The sequence below is a fragment of the Dendropsophus ebraccatus genome, chromosome 4, assembly GCF_027789765.1.
Source record: "Dendropsophus ebraccatus isolate aDenEbr1 chromosome 4, aDenEbr1.pat, whole genome shotgun sequence".
NCBI lineage: Eukaryota > Metazoa > Chordata > Amphibia > Anura > Hylidae > Dendropsophus > Dendropsophus ebraccatus.
In genome coordinates this window covers 143,505,120-143,526,634 of record NC_091457.1, presented here as the reverse complement: position 1 = coordinate 143,526,634, position 21,515 = coordinate 143,505,120, and the positions used below count along the sequence as shown (strand labels likewise).

At 45.2% G+C, this 21,515-nt stretch overlaps 1 protein-coding gene across 1 annotated transcript; it reads right to left on the bottom strand.

Annotated features, from left to right (window-relative positions):
- Positions 1–1,837: 1,837 nt before the first annotated feature.
- ACO2 (aconitase 2) lies at positions 1,838–21,261 on the bottom strand. Its single transcript, XM_069967280.1, has 17 exons — positions 21,152–21,261; positions 17,154–17,296; positions 16,567–16,825; positions 16,387–16,479; positions 15,761–15,919; positions 11,824–12,079; positions 10,010–10,101; positions 9,615–9,720; positions 9,370–9,527; positions 9,019–9,092; positions 8,814–8,925; positions 5,826–5,948; positions 5,059–5,214; positions 3,676–3,867; positions 2,815–2,947; positions 2,618–2,739; positions 1,838–2,470 (listed from the first exon to the last, which is right to left on the bottom strand). Exons 1-17 carry the CDS (start codon positions 21,185–21,187, stop codon positions 2,336–2,338), a joined length of 2,349 nt encoding a protein of 782 aa, XP_069823381.1. The 5' UTR covers positions 21,188–21,261; the 3' UTR covers positions 1,838–2,335.
- Positions 21,262–21,515: the final 254 nt, after the last annotated feature.

The window sequence follows — 21,515 nt, the reverse complement described above, 5'->3', positions numbered from 1 at the left end:
ATGAGTGACTCTACAGTAGGAATGAAGCAAAGTGCTTCATTCCTATCTGTATTCTGCTCATCAGGTGGCAGGCTTTGACGTCTGCTCCGCTCCATGCTGCTCCCCCTAGGTGCTAGGAAAAGATGGATCCAGTCCTGAGAAATTTTCCAAGACTGGATCCAGCTTTTCCCAGCACCCCAGCTTTATTTCATTCTTACTGTAGATTCACTCATCTCTACCTACCTTCTTTGTACACTGCAGTATAAATTACAGGGCAAAAGCTCTGGGTGACTATTACTTAAGAGTGTGTATCTTAAGTCCAATAAGTGGAGATAATCAAATCTACTTACATATCATTTATGGTGTAAAATGTACCAAAATTGAGCATATTCTGCACCCAATTTCCAGAGAATGAGCAATGGCACTCCACTAAAATGCAAGTCTGCTCAACCACAAGCAGTATCAAGTACAGCAGCTATAGTCCATGAAGTAGATTAATGAGCAAGAGAGCAGCGCAACTTTCAGAATCCTAGGAAAGCTGGGTGCCAGCAGGTTGATTCAAAGTCTCCTTCACTGAATACGACTCAGGAATGACTGCAGTACTCCCAAGTACTATTTGACAAATCTCTAAACAGCAGAAGACCATCTACAATAAGGACCATATTACACGGAGCAATAACCTACCAAACCAGGCCAATTTGTGCAGGTATCATTCCATGTAATGAAGACTATCAGCCAGAGATGATTATCAGCTGAGCATTGTCTTCCAGGAAGTGTAAAAAACCAAACGCATCGCTACATGTAATAGTGATGCACGGCCGACGACAGTGTAAAGTAAAATATTATACTTACCTGTCCACCACTGATCACAGCCACTGCCGAAGCAGTCTCTAAAGTGAGAGGCCAATCAATTGTGGACTGGCAAGTATTACTTTCTATGTAAGCAAGGGCTGCATGGACATCACTAACTGTCTGTGCAGCCCTTTCTGCACGGTAATCAAGCAATTTAAACCAACTAATAGTTGGTGTAAACTTGAAACTAGACAGTCTTTAGATGCACCAGAACAGCCCGAAACTCTAATAAATCTGGCTTATTTGAAGTTCGTTCATTGTAAATTTTTAGTAAGTCAGGGCCTATAAATTTAGCTCGGGTTGTACATGACAAAAGCCAGAATATTTGTGCATTTGGCATAATCTCCCTATAATATATATTATCAGGTGATCGGCACATCTACCATAACTAGCTCATCCATTCAGTACCCATATAAAAATGTTCAAAATGACAGATTTGCACCCAGAATTTTTTTATTGTTTCCTCACCAGATACATACGATTAAGTGCTTTCCTACAGGTTTATGATGTATTAGTCCATTTTTCTAGACCAGGTTAGTTTCACACTGCAGGTTCACCACATGTGCTGGGAAGCTCTTAGTATACATGGTAACCTTCTTAATAGGCCTGGATTACCCAGTGTACCCATAAAAGTTATTGTGTCCCCCCAGTTGAGTTATCATCCAGATAGCACAGAAGTCTATGCTTTTCTAAAGAGCTAGGACAAGAGTGGGGGTTCTTCCAGTTTCAGGAAGCCACCTGACATACTTTGGATGGCTACTAGAAGACACTTAGTGAAACTAGCCTGAAATAGAAGCTTTGTTACAGCGGATTCAATATCAACCTACACAGGCCAGTATGTTAGCCTTAGGACGGATAAAAGCACGGCACACACTGCACCTGTGCATAAGCTGCTGGCTATGTGTCACCATAAGCGGAAGCTAACAATACTGAGAAAGCCATGTAATGGATGTGGCATCAGAATTATCTGAGTATACCAGGGCCACAAGAATTTGACCAATATAAGCAATGTCCAATCAGATTTTAATTTATAAAGTCTGTTCTGAAATAAAATATATTAATACAGCATGATTTGTGTTTCACCTTTTCACAGACCGAAGAGCATCACAGCAGTAAAATCAACTTAACAGGAGACAAAGCTGCCAATAAATACAAGAAAATGTATGACAGAACCACATATAGATAGATTCATACGAGCATAATATAGATTTATTCTGAGCCGACATTATGGCTGCAGGTCCAATGACCATAGTCATCTACAGCTGTCAGTTTGAGTCATAGACCCAGCTATACTGCAGGCACATCATACTCGTGTAAATCCAGCCTAAGAATTGTAACGGTGGCAGCTCTTGCAATGAAGAAACCCTTCAGATTTTATTTTTTTAACACAGACTGAATAAGGGAACTGTTTAAGTGCTATTTATGAGTGACTGACACATTGGCATGGTTAACCATTCTGGGAATGAACAGTCTGTTAGTGGCAAAGAACATCAGCCAAGTTCTTCTACTTCTGCAGCTCCTTCATGCGGTTGAGAGCGCTGCCAGCCTGGAACCATTCAATCTGTGTCTCATTGAAGGTGTGGTTCAGAAGAATAGTCTCTTGGCTGCCATTCTGATGTGTGATGATACATTTGACAGGCTGCAATAGGGGACATAAAAGAAGCAGAATAATATCACTTTCTTATTCAGAGTTCATGTGTAAGTAGCTAAACAAGTTTCTAGATGGGATTAAAAAAAAACAAACATAAAAGGGCATGATGAGCCAGTTTTTGCCCAAATTCATTACCTTCCCAGGTGCCAAGTCCTTAAGCCCCGTAAGCGTGATCTTGTCCTCAGGATGAATCTTATCATAATCGGCCGGATCGGAGAAGGTGAGTGGCAGGAGTCCTTGCTTCTTAAGGTTGGTTTCTGAAATTTAGTGCTACTATTAGTTTACTGTGAAACACCAAAAGGGGCACTCCTCTCCAGGTTACTGAGACTTACCATGAATTCTTGCAAAGCTCTTGGTAATAATGGCTCTGCCTCCCAGATGCCTTGGTTCCAGGGCTGCATGCTCTCTGCTAGATCCCTCTCCATAGTTTTCATCACCGATTACAACCCATTTGATGCCATGTGCCTACAATAAGCGGAAGAATTAATACAGCCATAGTAGTGCGCGTGCCAGGAGTGGGGCATGGTAAACAAAATATAAAGAGGTTCCTACAGCTTCAAAACCAAACACTAGGTCTGTACAACAATTTCTGTTATCCACTTCAATTTGCCATGTAGGATGCACACAAACTGGGTTTACAGGTTCAGAATTTTGGCAGGACTTGGAAAAAAAATGAACATGTTTACAATGGGTAATTGCATTATATTCTATATGCATTTTTTTATGTCAGAATAAGTGGCATACTCAAAACACATTTCTTATCGGGGATAATCTGCATCTATGACTACCCTCAGAAATTCTCCTGCATATTGCATGATACATCTTTCCCATCTATCTTTGCATGATATGACAATACTAAAACACAACCTTAGGAAGCATTCTGCATCAGAATTGGTATAAACCTGTGCACTCCTAGTTTTGGCTAACAAATACTGATGCAAAACACTGCAGTGTGAAGGAGGCCCAGGGGTGTCCCTGCCGTACAGTACCAGCTTCCAGAGCGCCATTTATATTCTTTAGAGGTCTGAAAGCATCTAAGACCCACATTATGTATTCCAAACACAACAGCTCGCAGCTTAAGTCTGTCTGAGGGGGAACGGGGGGCATCAGTGTAGAAACAAGCCAGTTTCTTGTGTCACCCTTTGTTACTTTTTCTGTCCCACATATATTACACGCAGCTACAGATACATTACCTTGTAGTAGCGACCTGTGTCAGGGACTGGTCCATATTCCTGAGTTACAGCATTCTTCACACTGTTGGCCTTGTTGTTCTCTATGTTTATGGCACCGATCAGTAAGTTATTAGAAATGTTGTCCAAGTGACCTCTAAATTTCAGCCAAGGTCCGGCTGCAGAAATGTGATCTGTTGTACATTTACCCTTCACCTGTTCGTGGCACAATATAAAACAAGTTAGAGCTGAAAGCGTAACTGTCATTTCAGGGTCATTTTTCTGAAAACAATAAATATCTATAGTACAAACGATTTTAAGAAACTCTGTAATAGGTTTTATGTACTAAAAGAGTTTCCTTCTGTACTGAAAAAGCAATCTCCCAGCCTCCCCCCTCACATCAAATGAAGCAGGATTTCTGTCTCCATTATGTGGCTATGGAGAGGGGAGGGGCTGTTAGGAGTGACTGAGCACGGAGCAGTCCTGCAAAGCACAACACCCTGCAATCTTCTCTCAGTAAGTTCATATATAAGCACTGACCTTTCTGACCCCAGAATCCTGCGGTTTAGGTGCCCAGAGAGTCTACAAAAAGCTGACCTTCATGTCACCTCTTCCTGCTCCCTTAGCCCCTCCCCCCTTCATAGGCATGCACAGATAAGAAGTCAGGGGGGGGGGGGGGGGAGGCTGGGAGATTGCTTCTTGAGTACAGAAGGAGGCTTTTTTGGCTGATGAAACCTATTACAGAGTTTCTTAAAATCGCTTATACTACTTATTTCTGCAATAAAAAAAAAAAAAAAATGACAGTTACTCTTGAACATCGATCAATAAATTTATTATTGGGGCATTTAGAACAAAGTCTATTTTTAAAGACTTCAGGGGAGATGTATCACACTGGTGAAACTGGCTCAATTGCCCCTAGCAACCAATCAGATTCCACTTTCCATTCCTCAGTCGCTTTGGAAAATGAAAGGTGGAATCTGATTGGTTGCTAGGGGCAACTGAGCCAGTTTCACTTTACATCAGTTTGATAAATCTCCCCCTACATTTACTATATACCATTAATGCCCCTATTACACTGGGTGATGTGGAGAGCAAGCTCGTGCCTGTCAGGTCAGCGCTCACTTGCTCCTTGTTCCCCTGCCGGCGCCATCACTTGCACAGACAGCGAACGAGGAGGAGTAAAAAGTCAGGACAGCCCATAGGAGACAGCGGTGGTCTACTGCCACCGCTCCTATTACACGGAGTGGAGGCAGCAGATCATTTCAGCTTGTTTAAAGGCAACGATCAGCCGACATCTAGCATAAATAAAATTTGTGATTGAATATAGTTTGCAGAAGGAGGATCGGTTTATGACTAACCACAATTACCAGTAACATGATAGGGCACAGAAAGTTTGCCATGCTTTACCTTTATCAGAATCTGCATGTTCTCCAGATCTTTTCCATCCCATTTATCAAAAGGCTCCAAAAGTTGCAGACGTTGGCTTGAGGAGTTCACATTTACACGTTCAGAATTTCCATCTTTAGGTGGGTACTGGTAGGTGTCCTGACCTGGATCAAAATTCTATAGGGCAAATACAGACACTGAAATTATATAGTTATATATGCAAGATGGGCTATGGTACAGCACTAAGCACTGAATTTGTTTGGAGGTGGAAATGAAGATTCTATTTCATTCCCATAATTCAAAATGCAAGAACAATTGGTATGAACAACAGCAGATGCCAAAGCAAACAGTGTTAGCCCAAGGTTACTGAGTGGAGTTAAAGCGAATGTACCAGCAGTACATCACTTTTCTGTTACCATGAGAAGACCTGCAACGGCACGGGGATGCCAGTGCCGCAGTCCTTTTATTGAACCACGGCCCGGTTCCCGCGCATGGCGCCAGTCTATTAGTGCGCACCAGCCCAAGCTGCCCCCAGTGGGAGGAAACTCCCTCCCCTCGGTATGACGTGGCTCCGTTACAATCAGTGGAGACGCATCATAGATGGGAGGGGGTTGCCGGTCCTCAGTAATAGACCGGTGCTGTGCTAGGGAAGCGGGCCGCGGTTCAAGAAGAAAGGACTGCGGCATCGGCATCCCCATGCTGTCACCAGTCTATTCATGGCAAATGCAGAAAAGCGATGTACCGCTGGAACATTCACTTAAATTTTTTTCTTTTTAATTATAACTCACGGCTTTTGGTAGCTCATCTGCGTCCGGCGCCTCTAACTTAAACTTCTTGCCATCAGCTCCAGTGAGAAAGTCTCTTTCTGGATCAAACTTCAAGGTTCCCGCAATTGACAGAGCTGTGACGATCTAGAAGTACATAAGTACAACATTTTCCCTTAAAAGTTTCCTATTCATTACACACACACACACACACACACACACACACACTTTTTCTCCCCAATTAAACTATTAAATATTTTTTATTTAATTTAAAAAAAGCAAATACAAATTTAACAACCCGACCAATATTTTGGCAAGCTCCAGACAATATAACTAACCCCTCATATGGGGAGGCCAGAGGATATAACAGTTATTGAAGGTGTATGCCCACCACTGTTTATAGGAGCAAGGACTCCTATCATAAAGATGGGAATCGCAGATTTGAATGGGGTTTCTCATCCAAGAGTAGAAAGATTCTAAGCAGGCTAGTGTTTGTACTACCACTAAGTCGAGGCATTAACTATGCCTCCTTCTCCATTGGCCAGGCAAGGGTTAAGGGGGATGCTGTGCACAACACGCTGACTTACTAGCCACGTGTTCCAGAAAGTGTGTTATTGTACTTTAAATTTCTGCACATATTAGTGTGGAACATGCACAAATCTGCCATGTGTAAGTGTGGCTCTATGTCAGGGCTCCAGATGGCGACCAAAATGGTCGCCAATGCGACTGACATTTTGCAAATGGCGCCCAGATTTATTAATCTGGGCGCCATTTGCGACTGGCCCCGGCGGCAGCGCGCTGTCTCTTTAAGATGCGCGGCTGATGCGCGGCTGCCGGGGGTGTCCCGTCCTATCCCCGGCAGCGCGGCGCATCAGTGAGCTGCCTGGGGCCCTGACTTCCGGCACAGGAAGCGCGCGTCAGAGACGCTTCCTGTGTCAGAAGTCACAGCCCCGGCGTACAGGGAGCTCACTGACGCGCCGCGCTGCCGGGGATAGGACGGGACACCTCCGGCAGCCGCGCATCAGCCGGGGACAGCGTCCGAAGAAGAAGAGGATCGCCGGGGGAGCGGGTTGTCAGGTGAGTTTGTGTGTTTGTTTTTTTTAAATATTGCTTAGCATAGAGGAAAGGGGGGGGCTTTATAATGGGGGGAGAAGAGGGGCCATATTCAAGGGGGGGAGAAGAGGGGGCATCTATAATGGGGGGGAGAGGGGGCATCTATAAGGGGAGGGGGTATCTATAAGGGGGGGGAGAAGAGGGGGCATCTATAATGGGGGGAGAGGGGGCATCTATAAGGGGAGGGGGCATCTATAAGGGGGGGAGAAGAGGGGGCATCTATAATGGGGGGGAGAGGGGGCATCTATAAGGGGAGGGGGTATCTATAAGGGGAGGGGGCATCTATAAGGGGAGGGGGCATCTATAAGGGGGGGAGAAGAGGGGGCATCTATAATGGGGGGGAGAGGGGGCATCTATAAGGGGAGGGGGCATCTATAAGGGGAGGGGGCATCTATAAGGGGAGGGGGCATCTATAAGGGGAGGGGGCATCTATAAGGGGAGGGGGTATCTATAAGGGGGGGAGAAGAGGGGGCATCTATAATGGGGGGGAGAGGGGGCATCTATAATGGGGGTAGGAGGGGGTCATCTATAATGGGGGTAGAGGGGGTCATCTATAATGGGGGTAGAGGGGGTCATCTATAATGGGGGTAGAGGGGGTCATCTATAATGGGGGGGGAGAGGGGGCATCTATAAGGGGAGGGGGTCATCTATAATGGGGGGGGAGAGGGGGCATCTATAAGGGGAGGGGGTATCTATAAGGGGGGAGAAGAGGGGGCATCTATAATGGGGGGGGAGAGGGGGCATCTATAAGGGGAGGGGGTATCTATAATGGGGGGAGAAGAGGGGCCATATTCAAGGGGGGGAGAGGGGGCCATCTATAAGGGGAGGGGGTATCTATAAGGGGGGGAGAAGAGGGGGCATCTATAATGGGGGGGAGAGGGGGCATCTATAATGGGGGTAGAGAGGGTCATCTATAAGGGGAGGGGGCCATCTATAAGTGTAGGGCAAACTGGCTGCAGACACTGGGAGATAGATATATGCACAATTATTATTATCAGGGCCCCTCAGGTGTCTGTATTGTAGGGGGTCACTTGCATTAGTCACTAGGTGAGAGATATATCTATCTATATACACATCTTGTGGGGGGGTCACTATGGCTGCAGTCAGAAGTCTAGCTCAGTATTTATAGACTGTTGCAAGCTTTTAAAGGGAACCTGTCACCCCCGGTGCCGGGGTGACAGGCTCCTAACCCCCAGTTAGAATCCCCTATACTCACCTCATCGCGCCGGGTCCCGCTTCTGGAGGTGGTCAGGTCACGGAGATCTCAGCCGCTGCAGCCCGGCGCGCACACTGAGAGATGAGTCCAACACTCATAGAGAATGACGAAGCGCTGGACTCTCCCGTCATTCTCTATGAGCGTTGGACTCATCTCTCAGCGCACGCCGGGCTGCAGCGGCTGAGATCTCCGTGACCCGACCATCTTCAGAAGCGAGGTGAAGATGAGGTGAGTATAGGGGTCTCTAACGGGGGGTTGGGAGCCTGTCACCCCGGCACGGGGATCGACAGGTTCCCTTTAAGTTCAAGTTCAGAAGAGTAAGCCTCATTAAAAGGCTAGCCAAGTGAGGCTGAAGTACTGAGTCAGACTGGATATGGTTGTCAAGTTGCAAGTTTCCATGTTGAACGTTTTCAAACTAAGAAAAGAAAGGATCTAAAGGAGGAGGAGGAGGAGGAGGCTGCCGTGGCCTCTGCACACAGTAAGTCCCATTTAACATAACATTAATTTTACATGGTTTAAAATGTTGGCGACCAAATATTCTATTTGGCGCCTAAATTTTTCAGGTTAGGAGCCAATGGCTCCTAGGTAAATTTTTTAGTCTGGAGCCCTGTATGTATACAATATTCCGCAGAGCTGAACATTGCGATCCCTTTATAGTACACATACTGCTTCAAAGAAAATACCTCTGGAGATGTGACAAATGCATGAGTCTCAGGATTTGCATCATTTCTTCCGGTGAAGTTCCTGTTGTAAGATGTGACAATTGTGTTCTTCTCTCCCTTTTTAATATCCTTTCTGCAAGGGAAAAAAAATAAAAATCAATCAACTCAGACTTCTTTGTATACGGTGAGTGACAAGAATGGGCCCTAGGAGTGCAGACTAACTTACCTGTCCCACTGACCAATACAAGGTCCACAGGCATTCGCAAGTACTACCCCCCCTACATCACGAAGAATGGCGGCCTATAGGCAATAAAGAGATATGTAGTTGAATGTAGTCAAATGGAATCCATTTGCTAAACCTTTTTAGGTTGTTATCAGCCACCAAATGGCTTTTGTGGCTTATTACATTTGGATGTATGACATGTTTAATAAGTTATTCATGTCTAGGGAACCAGAGAATAAAAGAGCTACAGGACAAACATACATCCTCTGGCTAAAGAGAAGAGAAAAGTTTATTAACATTACAGAAACTCAATCCCACAAATCACAGGTAACAAAAAGACAGCCCAATACTTACATAACCGTCTCGTTCAATGGTGGCTCGGATTTGTTCAGAACCTGGAGTGATTGTAAACTGAGATTTGCATTTCAGCCCATGGGCCAAGGCTTGCTTTGCTACAGCAGCAGCGCGGCCCATATCCTCATAGCTGGAGTTTGTACAGCTGCCAATGAGACCTGGTAGAAGCAGAGAAAGTTAGGTTACACATCAGCATGTGATTTTTTTTTTAACTATTATAATATTCCTCCAGTTGCACAACCTACCAACTCTGACATCCAAAGGCCATCCTTTCTGTTCCGCAATAGCGCCTACCTCAGACACAGGGTTTGCCAAGTCAGGGGTAAAAGGTCCATTGATGTGTGGTTTCAGCTACGTCGAAGATAAAACATATACTGAAGACCTGCTTAGTACATCGAAACATTACTTTATATAATAATAAAAAAAACAAACAAAACACACTTGTACAGTAACGTACATGGTACAGACATGAGCATAAAGCAACAAACAATGCAGCCCTGCCTGACAAGCTAAAAGGGAAGATAGATCTGTGCACTAAGGAGGGGGCTAACCAGCACCAGGTGCTGCATAGCTGCTGCATACTCTTAACTAAATCATGCAGTTTGGTTTGTTTGTTTTTTTAATTTCAGAAAATTCCCACCTCATTCAAGTTAATTTCAATCAGTTGATCATATTCAGCGCCCTCATCCGATACCAAATTGTTCTTGAACTCATCTGCCAGAGATGCAATATCTGAAAGGATTACAAAGGAACAAAATCAATCTCTGCAATATACCTTAATAAAACATACCTTAACCAGTCTATTCAGAACGCATACAACAACTCCTGCATGTACTGCAGAGACACCGCTGTAACTACAGCCTTGTGCGGACCAGGCACCTTGAACCATATACAGTAAAACCTTGGTTTCCGAACATCTCGGAGTTCGAACAATTCGGTTTTCGAACTAAATTTCCCCCTGAAGTTTTGCTCGGTATCCGAACAAAACCAGGGGGATAACTGTCAACTGAACTGATGTTCAGCTGACAGAGGTGTTCGGAACACTGAGAGGCAGGAGCGGGCGGCTATTTAAACTTGCCGCCGTGCTCCTGCTCCAATCAGCTGCGGGGGACACCCTGTAAAGAAGTGGGGAATCCCATCATAATGGTGGGATTCCCCACTTCTTTACAGGGTGTCCCCGGCAGCTGAGAGGAGCAGGAGCACGGCGGCAAGTTTAAATAGCCGCCCGCTCCTGCCTCTCACTGCGGGGACAGGCTGTAAAGAAGCCGGCTCCCAGCGCTGTCCTCCTGTCTCTCCCCACCAGCCCCTCTGCCCCCCCGCCAGCCCGGAGCGCTGTACACCCCTATAGACTGCGGCGCGCCCGCAGCCCCGCTCACCAGCTTCTTGCTCCCGCTGCTCCCCGCCGCCTCTGCAGACTCTCTCTTACCCTGCAGAGGCGGCGGGGAGCAGCGAAGCAAGAAGCTGGTGAGCGGGGCTGCGGGCGCGCCGCAGTCTATAGGGGTGTACAGGCTGGGTAAGTTTATCGGAAGCGCCCCGGGACGGCGGGGGCTGGTGGGGAGAGACAGGAGGACAGCGCTGGGAGCTGGCTTCTTTACAGCCTGTCCCCGCAGTGAGAGGCAGGAGCGGGCGGCTATTTAAACTTGCCGCCGTGCTCCTGCTCCTCTCAGCTGCCGGGGACACAGTGTAAAGAAGTGGGGAATCCCATCATTATGATGGGATTCCCCACTTCTTTACAGGGTGTCCCCCGCAGCTGATTGGAGCAGGAGCACGGCGGCAAGTTTAAATAGCCACCCGCTCCCGCCTCTCACTGTTGCGGGGGATGTGGAGTGTTTTTGCACTCTGTGGGCCGGGTGCTCTGCACCTGACCCACGGAGTGTAAAAACCAATTAATCACATTTACATTGTTCCCTATGGGAACTTACAGCTCGGTTTTCGAACTGCTCGGTTATGGAACAGCCTTCCAGAACCAATTATGTTCGAAAACCGAGGTACCACTGTATAGATGTCCTTTCCCATCCCCCCCAGAGAATTGTAAAAGGCTGTTATCTGAGAAACATGCAGAAGGTTGGAGGCCTCCCAACATTCACAGGCCACACTAGATGTGATTACATAGTAAGCAGTCACCAAGGACTGTATTACATGGCCCAATATTCTTGATAAGCAAGCACCGATCTGAGACTCTTGCATGGTACAATAACAGTGCAGCAAGGGCTTTTTATAGATTAACCATGTCAGTGTAAACCTTGCTGTATATAGTAAATAAAGTACATAAGTTAACCCTCCACACTCCCTGGTGTTCTAAATTTTCACACCCCCCCAGCTGTTGCAAAACTTCTATGTACATTATGCCTGGACAGCCCAAGGGTGTTCAGGTATGATGGCAAGTGTAGTTTGGCAACACCATTTTATAGTAAACCAATGCTCTCCTATCCTCGGCGGGGGACCCCAACACACCTGCACGCCCAGTCTTTTCCAAGTACTTTTTCATGCGATGGTTGTAAGGAAATACAGATGTTGTTGCTCCAATTTCAGCTCCCATATTACAAATTGTGGCCATTCCAGTACATGAAATAGAATCCACTCCAGGTCCAAGATATTCTACAATGGCTCCGGTACCACCCTTGACTGTCAAGATGCCGGCTACTTTTAGAATTACGTCTTTTGGGGAGGACCAGCCAGACAGCTTTCCGGTCAATTTTACACCAATGACCTAAAATCACAAAGAGATAAAAAGGAGACTCAATTATAATTCTACGATACGTACAGTGGCGTGCCATAAACCACATTATCATTCAGTGGAGCCACCGCCAGAAGTAAATGTGGACAGGAGGAAGAACAGCTGAACAGATGTTAATCAGAAAACCTCTGTCCATATAATTCCGTTACAGGCATTCCACGTCTGTGCGGAACCCTAACTGCAGCCTTAGGCTAGGTTCACACTATGTAACTGTGCGGCTGTATTTTTTATGCGGCTGTAAATGTGCGGATGAAACTCCGGCCGTGGGAAAAAATAGACATGCGGTTCAAAACATACGGTTATTTACTTGGAAATCTGGTTCAACTAAAAATAACAAATAAAATCTTAAGAAAGTGATGCAAACACCTCTGGATGCATCTGGGAAAGCAGGGAACACAGTTTACATGAATTGCTATTACCGGGGTTTGCGATCCTCTGCACTAATGCCGATGTCTCTCATGGTTAATCTATTAAAATAATAAAACACATTTTCGTTGTAATAAAGTCCCTTTCATTGTTCACTAATTAAATTTAAACGAATCCATCATTTTGCAATTAAATATACTGTTAAAATAAATAGATATATAAATAAATGTATAATATATATATTTATTTTTTGACAGTATATTTAATTGCACAATGATGGATTCGTTAGAATTTAATTATTGACCAACAAAACTGAATTTATTTCATAGAAAATGTGTTTTCTTAATTAAATATTAATTAGTACAGGAAGCTCCATAAGCCATTGATTCATATTGCCAGCAAAAGAGCATTCTGTACTAATCATCACTTTACTTTAATGAAAACATCAAATGTTTCTTCTAATTATGTTATCACAATAGCATTATTAGAAGAAACATTTAGAATTATATGTGCGCTCAGCTGATTGGCTGAGCGCACATATAATGAGCCGGTCCGCAGCACAGTGACTTCATTGTGCTGCGGACCAGCGAAGAGGACACATCGGGGTGAGTATAGAGCTCTCCCCACCCCCTCCCCAGCACTGCACCCCTCCCAGCAAGGAAGGGGGGGTCAGTTAACCCCTTCCTTGCTGGGATGGGTGCAGTCTGACATCAGTCTGGCCCCCAAGCGGTTAAGGGGGATGCAAATTTTTTTAACTTGTGTCTTGTCTTTATTTCTTTACTTTATAATACTTTAATAGACGAAATCCATTACTAAGTTGGGGCCTAGTGTTAGCCGGCATAAAATGGCTAACACTAACCCCCTATTATTACCCCAGTACCCAATGCCACCAGGGGTACTGGGAAGAGCCAGGTGCCAGTGGTCCGGAAGCGTCAAAACTGGCGCTCCTGGACCGGGCGGCAGCAGGCTGGTAAGATTTAGGCTGGGGAGGGCCTAAACCAATGGCTCTTTCCACCCTGGTGTTACCAGGCTGCTGTCGTTTGGTTTTTAACCCGGCTGGTTATAAAAATAGGAGGGACCCTATGCAGTTTTTTTAATTATTTAAATATTTTAAAAAAAAATGCATAGGGTCCCCCCTATTTTTTATAACCAGCCGGGTTAAAAACCAAACGACAGCAGCCTGGTAACACCAGGGTGGGAAGAGCCATTGGTTTAGGCCCTCCCCAGCCTAAATCTTACCAGCCTGCTGCCGCCCGGTCCAGGAGCGCCAATTTTGACGCTCCAGGACCACTGGCACCCGACTCTTCCCAGTACCCCTGGTGGCATTGGGTACTGGGGTAATAATGGGGGGGTTAGTGTTAGCCATTTTATACCGGCTAACACTAGGCCCCAACTTAGTAATGGATTCCGTCTATTAGACGGCTTCCACTACTAAGTCTATAAAGTAAAGAAATAAAGACAAGACACAAGTTAAAAAAATTTTTATTCAAATATAAACACCCCCACACCCCTCATTGACCATTTTATTAAAAAAAACATTAAAAACGCTGATCGACGTAGTCCACAAAATCCGACATAATCCACAGAATACCGATATCTGAAAAACAAAAAGGGAGAAACACACAAAAAAAAAAAAAAACACACAAACAGGAGCACAACACCCATCATTGTGAGCGGTGTTGCGCACCTTACAGTATGCAGCATCTTTACAGATCGCTGCTTACAGTCTGGCTCCCAAGGGGTTAAGGGAGGATGTATTCCATCTCCCTTAACCCCTTGGGGGCCAGACTGATGTCAGACTGCACCCATCCCAGCAAGGAAGGGGTTAACTGACCCCCCCTTCCTTGCTGGGAGGGGTGCAGTGCTGGGGAGGGGGTGGGGAGAGCTCTATACTCACCCCGATGTGTCCTCTTCGCTGGTCCGCAGCACAATGAAGTGACTGTACTGCGGACCGGCTCATTATATGTGCGCTCAGCCGATCAGCCAATCAGCTGAGCGCACATATAATTCTAAATGTTTCTTCTAATAATGCTATTGTGATAACATAATTAGAAGAAACATTTGATGTTTTCATTAAAGTAAAGTGATGATTAGTACAGAATGCTCTTTTGCCGGCATATGAATTAACGGCTTATGGAACTTCCTGTACTAATTAATATTTAATTAATAAAACACATTTCAATGAAATAAATTCAGTTTAATTCTAACAAATTCATCATTGTGCAATTAAATATACTGTCAAAAAATAAATATATATATTATACATTTATTTATATATCTATTTATTTAACAGTATATTTAATTGCCAAATGATGGATTCGTTAGAAATAAATTATTGAACGAAAGTGTCTTTATTACAAAGAAAATGTGTTTTAGTAATTTAATATATTAACTATTAGAGGCATCGGCATTCGGCATCATTGCCAGCTATTTTTTGAAGTACTCCGTACGGACCGCCTGTCAATCCTCGGCCGCATGTCCAGCCGCAAACAATGGTCTTGTTCATTTTTTACGGGTCCGTTTACGATCGGGCCGTAGATTCATACATAGTGTGCACTGTGCAGCCGTATATCCTATACTTTCCAGCGTACGCATGAACCACCAAAAATACCGCCGCACAATTACAGCCGCACAGTTACATAGTCTGAACCTGGCCTTAGGGCGCTTAGTAAATCTGCCCTATAGCGATTTGTGCTGAGTGGCTGGGAGCAACAGGACAGAAATTAGCTTTCTGGCATTCACAGTGGTTTAAAAAAGTATGATCTTTATTGATTTACAGCTTAGCACCTATAGAGAGAATATATGTACATTTTGGTTGTAATAACACTGTTGATGGCTGATCCTATAAGACAACATTGGAGATGTGACTGAATAGGTGGGCGCCAAGCCCCCTTCATTGTTAACCTAACAGTGCCATACATATGGAGCTAAACCCCTCAGTAACTTGAAGGAGGTTCATTTGAGGTCTGACCATTGTCACCCCAAGCGTCCATCTGTTTGCTCAATTAACCACTGGAGCATTTTTGTTTTCCTCCACTAGTCTGTGCAGTCACTGTATCAGTAGCAGTGGGACAGGTACTGCACTGTTGTCCTATTAACTAAGATGGCACACTTCCGGCAACCAGCTCATCAGGAGGAATGGAAAAAAAAGTCTGACACTTGCTGATCTCATTGATTGCCATCCTGGATAACCCTTGTATCAACAAAGTATGAGTTATCCTGTGGAAATGTAATACATAATGTAACCTGTTAATATGAATAACACTTTTCAAGAGCAAGTCAACTCACCTTCGGGCATTTGAGCTCCCAAGGAATCCCGGCCATAACATCTACAGCATCGGCACCACCTACACCGATGCAAATCCCACCTAACCCACCACCGTTAGGAGTGTGCGAGTCTGTGCCGATAAGGAGAACTCCAGGATATGAATAGTTTTCTAGGATAATCTAAAGAGAGAAAATAGGATTTATAAAGTTACACTGATGTCACCACATTTGCTCAGGTAATGCATCACAGTCCTTGTGAATAGTGGGGTTCCCAACAGAGACACATTGACCAGATACCTAAATGGGAACTTGCCACTTACATTTTCAAGACTTGACCCATCTGTAAGACCCTGACCAACAGTTAGAGACAGAAGTCTTACACGTCAGAGGGCTTCACTTCTTAGGCCATAATAGACAATCCATGCACGCACTGTATACTAAGGATCGGGCCTCCTGGTATCATTTACAATGATGCAGCAAGTTACACCTTCGCTTAACTGTACTGACAGCCCAACCCTGATGTTGTCCCATATTTGCCCCTCACGGGATCAGGCAGCTCTACTTCACTTGTTTGTAATAAGACACTATTGGAAACTTATTGTAGAAAGATTACTTAACCGATTAAAACAACATTCACCAGGACTCACCTGATGGATGATGCCCGACCCTGGTTTCCAAAAGCCAACACCGTATTTAGCAGCAGCTGTTGCCAAAAAGTTATACACTTCCTCATTGATCTCCTGAAAATGACAGACTGAGTTAATGCACAGGTATTGATAACACATGAAATGGCAACTGAAGACTGATTCGTAGAGCGGTGTCCGTACCTTTGCTCTCTTGAGATCCTTCTCTCCACCGAGCTGGGCTTCAATCAAGTGGTCACAGTGGATAGTTGAAGGCACAGCCACACGGGGCAACCCACTGCTAATAAACTGAAGCATGGCCATCTGGGCTGTGGCATCCTGCATAGCCACCCGGTCTGGTCGTAGCCGAAGGTAGGTCTTTCCACGCACTATATCCTGTTTAACTGGGTCATCAAGGTGGCCATATACAATCTTCTCAGAGAGGGTAAGGGGTCTGTCCAATCTTAAAGTATAATGGAGGAGACCTTTAGCTCTTACTCATTTCATAACAGGGAGGTTAAAGGGTACCTGTCAGGAGGTTTTCGTCCCCAATTGGCGTGCAGCTGATCCTGCTGACAGAAGTTCTAACAACCATGCCAGGTTCCACTCCAAGCATGAGCCACATTTTGATCTAAAAGGGCTGAAGAACCAACCTGGCGTGGTTATATCTATAGGTGCCCGATCTTTGGGCAGCAGGAGCGACTGCACGCCTATCAGGGCAGAACACATGGTGGCAGGTATTGTTTAATTCACCAATAAACATCTGAAAAGTACACTCGCTATACACTTACCGCTTGCGGACAATGTTAATGTTCTTGTCCATTGATTCATAGTTGACATATTCATTGGGTTCAAAGTGGCTCATCGCCACTTTGGCCCTCTGGCACAGGACGGCTGAAATGTGGTACCTGCGTGCTCCATGGCCCAAGGCTTGCTGGAATTAGAAGGGGGAAGATTAAAATTTAGGAAGCATCATTCTTATATGGGACTCCGGTTAGAATGAAATCTGCCAGAATTTAGGATTTGTTATGTTGGAATACCCCTTTAACTATGTTCACAAAGCAAACCTGAATTTAATGCTGTACAGAAAGCCCATTTCTCCCCAATGGGAAGGTTGTCAAACAGCAGAACGACCAGGATTGTCTCAGATTGCTGCAATCAGATTCACATTCACAATCTCTCTCGTGGCTTCAAAGTTATCAACATAAAGTTGTAACAACAATCGGGAACATCCCCTGTGATGTTCAGTGTGTTGTCCATGGTGCTGAACACAAAGCAAATTTCTGTTTTGATAACTTTTGAAATACAAGAGAGGCTACGAATTTGATAGAGGCAATCATTTTTTCTGAGAAAACCCTGGTTTTATCTGATATGCTACATGACCACCTTCCCATTAGAAAAAAATATATATATATCTAATATGATGGCTTTCAAGATTGCAGCCATGTCTCGGCCATTGGCTAAAAGCTAGGCCTCACCACTCATTACTTGCCAACGTCATTTTACATAGTTCCCGATACAACAGAGCCACCATGGGCTCATATCCTGGAATGTGATATGCATAAAATCCCAAAATTACCAAAGAGAAAAATTGACATAAGACTGCATGGGACAGACGGCTACAGACGGTCCCACAGCCTTATTACACAATACACGAGGCATAAGGCGATACTGGTGGCTGAGAGATGCCAGCTAAAGCAAGGACGAGAGGTTGCTAAACACACAATGGGTACACATGTCAGCTACACAAATCAGAGGCCATATTTACTCAAGGTGGAGATGGAGCGGCACAGGGAGGCTCGTGCCAAGTCTGTAATGTGAAATATTCCTCTCCATCAGAGATCAATGATAGATGATCAATACACGGCTTATAACGTGAACAGGGATTTAAGACTGAGCAAAGACAAGGAGGGGGTAGTGTAAGAACAGAGAATGAGAAATCTGGTTACACATGATACAACACCTCCGAGGTATACAAAACTAATGTACTGTGGTCATTCATATACATTCTTTGAAGAGATTATAATAGGTTACATATTACAGTTGAATAATGACAGCGCCATTGTTGGGGGGTGGGGGGGTTGAGATTTCTGAACACTCATGGCCACTCAATGTTGTTGGTGAAACATTTTCCACAGTATTGGTACAGTGTGAGCACAAGCCTATATTTAAAGGGGTTGTCCATAATTTTCAGAAAATTGTATAAGAACTACAAGTAGCATAAGCACAAAAAAAAAAAAAAAAAAAAGCACCTCAACATGTCAGATGTCAAGTTTATTTTTTATTTTTTAAATCGTACAGGGTTTGAGTGTTCAGTGCCGTATAATCCTGCCCCCTGCAGCCAACTCATAACGTCAAACCGGGCCTGGAGAGGAATGCGCTGAGCGCAACTTCTCCCAGCTAGTTCACAGATGTGAATTCTGGTGACAATACCTTTTTTAAGAAAATCACCCCTATTATACACCACCATCCCTCCTCATCTGTCCGGTAGCGATGACGTCACTTGCGCAGTTCACAAGATGCTGCCGCCAATCACTGGCATCAGAGGTCACGTGCTGCACATATCAGACACTACATAAGCAAGAGACTGGCTGCAGCATCATGTGAACAATGTACCTGAAGTCACTGCTACAACTAGCAAAGGGGGGTAGATAAAAAATAAAGTACACACGAAACTGATTTATAGTTTTGTTTGTTTGTTTTTTTAAATAATCTGTATATCAAGTTTCAAAATTAGTCCCACAATATGTCGGCATTACAAAAAAAAAAAAAAAAAAAAAAAAAGGGTTTATTTCTCATTCAGATTGCAGAGCCAAGTGGAACCAGCAGGAAGAAGTACAAGGTTTTCCTCATAGGATTTTGTATCCAATTCTGGCTACTACAACTAGTAAGTCTAATACACTATGATGAACCTGGTGCATTCTTAGACTAGCTAGCCTCCATCTAACTTTGCCCATACACTTCAAAGGTCAGCTGACACAAGTGTATGGCGGCTCCTGACAGATGCTGTCCAAGGGGGGGGGGGGGGGGGCTCAGGAGTGTTGGATTTCACCTATCTGGCACTATGGTTTGGAAATGGCCTTTCCTCTGCTCACTTGGCAAATGGAGTGCCGGCCGAGGACTAAGCAACGGTAAGAGGTTTATTCATTGCTGGGACAACTGCATTGCTGATCTCCATATTGGTGGAGTCCCAGAGGTAAGACCCCCAGCTATCCACTTACTATGCTCAGGGCACAGGTAAATAAACACAAGGCAGTAGGTAAGATAAACATCATAACCAGAGTAAAGTTAGACACAAAAAGTTAAGAATTAGAGATGAGCGAACCTCGAACATGTTCAAGTCGATCCGGACCCGATCGTTCGACATTTGATTAGCGGTGGCTGCTGAAGTTGGATAAAGCTCTAAGGTTGTCTGGAAAACATGGATACAGCCAATGACTATATCCATGATTTCCACATAGCCTTAGGGCTTTATCCAACTTCAGCAGCCACCGCTAATCAAATGCCGAAAGTTCGGGTTCGGATGGACTCGAGCATGCTCCAGGTTCTCTCATCTCTATTAAAGTGAATGTACCGCCTGACCCAGGTTGAAGCACTGGAGGCGGCCGACCCACCCTTAGTTGGAAGAAACCCCAGCCCCTCCATGACGTGACTCCATTAGAATCAATGGAACCCTATTATAGAGGGGCGGGGGTTTCCTGCCACTAAGGGTGGGTCGGCCGCCTCCAGTGCTTCAGCCTGGGCCTGGTGGTACAGTCACTTTAAGAATCTTGCAATGATGATAGAAATTTTTAATAAAAACTAAAAACATCCTTTACCCCTGCCCTGAAGGCTTCATTGCTCCAGCATCACCACGCTCTGGCGTCCCCTGCTGGTTGTGATGATGACATACACACCAACTGGCGGCAGCATCCTGTGTGCAGTGTATGTGACATCATGGCAGCAGGCACAGCCGGTGTATACTGCCGTAGGAAACTTTGGTTAAACTTTTGGGAAGTTCCTTAAAATGTTGTGATTGGGAAAAAGAAAAAATGTCTCATAAGCAGAAGATGATCCATAAGAAGGGGGAAGCATCAGTCCTGCTCTTCTTAACTCTATGTACTTGTTCACAAAAAAAATAAATAGTCAAATAAGAGACCTGTCAATTACTTGTATTAAAAAAGCTCAAGTCTTCCACTACTTATCAGCTGCTGCATGTCCTACTGGAAGCGGTGTATTCTTTCCAGTCTGGACAGCAGGGGAAGGTTTCTAAGGGAATTTGCTGCTATTCTGGACAGTTCCTGACACGGACAGAGGTGGCAGCAGAGAGCAGTGTGCAGACTGGTAAGAATACACCACTTCCTGCAGGACATACAGCAGCTGATTAGTACTGGAAGAAGTTACAATTTATACAGTGTGACAGGAGCAGTGCCCCCCCCCCATATGTGACTGCACAGCGGCGGGGGGGGGCCTCTCCCGGATATAACCCCCCTCATACCGGGGCCTCCCTAACATCCCGGCCGCGGTCACCTTGGGGTCACCTTGAACAGAAAGCGTCTCCCCCCAAACACCGCACACCCGGCCACTACCGCACGGCACTGCTGTAAGCGCCCGGCAGATGTCCGTTGCCATGGATACAGGGCAGGGTCACCTACAGGCGCAGAATACGGCCGCCACATGGCAACGACACTGACGCAGCGGCGCCTCCTGCCACCATACACACAACGCGGATCAGTTCCCTGACGGCTATGCGCTAGCGTTAACCCCCTAGCCGCTTATCCCAATCACTGCAGTAGACGTGTCCGCTCACCTGTAACCGGCCAGCTAAGAGACAGTAGGACGCCATTTTGTACACTGACAAAGATGAGGTCACATGACGTGACGTCACGCCAGCGCTTCTTATAGACCGTTCAACGGGCGGGGTTTAGGAGTGAAAGGGCGTGGCCTGGGAAGGTCCTGTCAGATAGATAGTAAATAGCCATGAGTATTTTACAAAAAAAAACCTGTTTATATTGATATGAGATGGTGACAGTAACAGGAGATGGGGGTTATTAGTGTCTGATGGAGACTGAGCTCCATTACTTATATTATATTACCACTATGGGTAGTATGCTGTTACCGACCTGCCAGGATAGCTGAGTGGCTGCAGAATATGAAGGTGACCCTAGGTGTCC

Excerpts from the sequence above, each read along its gene's own strand:
- ACO2 (XM_069967280.1), bottom strand. The coding sequence starts at position 21,187 with ATGGCGTCCTACTGTCTCTTAGCTGGCCGGTTACAG. Across the intron at positions 10,102-11,823 it reads GGAAAAGACTGGGCGTGCAG|ATATTGCATCTCTGGCAGAT; the intron begins GTGTGTTGGGGT and ends TAATCCTTTCAG. Across the intron at positions 5,949-8,813 it reads CATTTGTCACATCTCCAGAG|ATCGTCACAGCTCTGTCAAT; the intron begins GTATTTTCTTTG and ends ATGTACTTCTAG.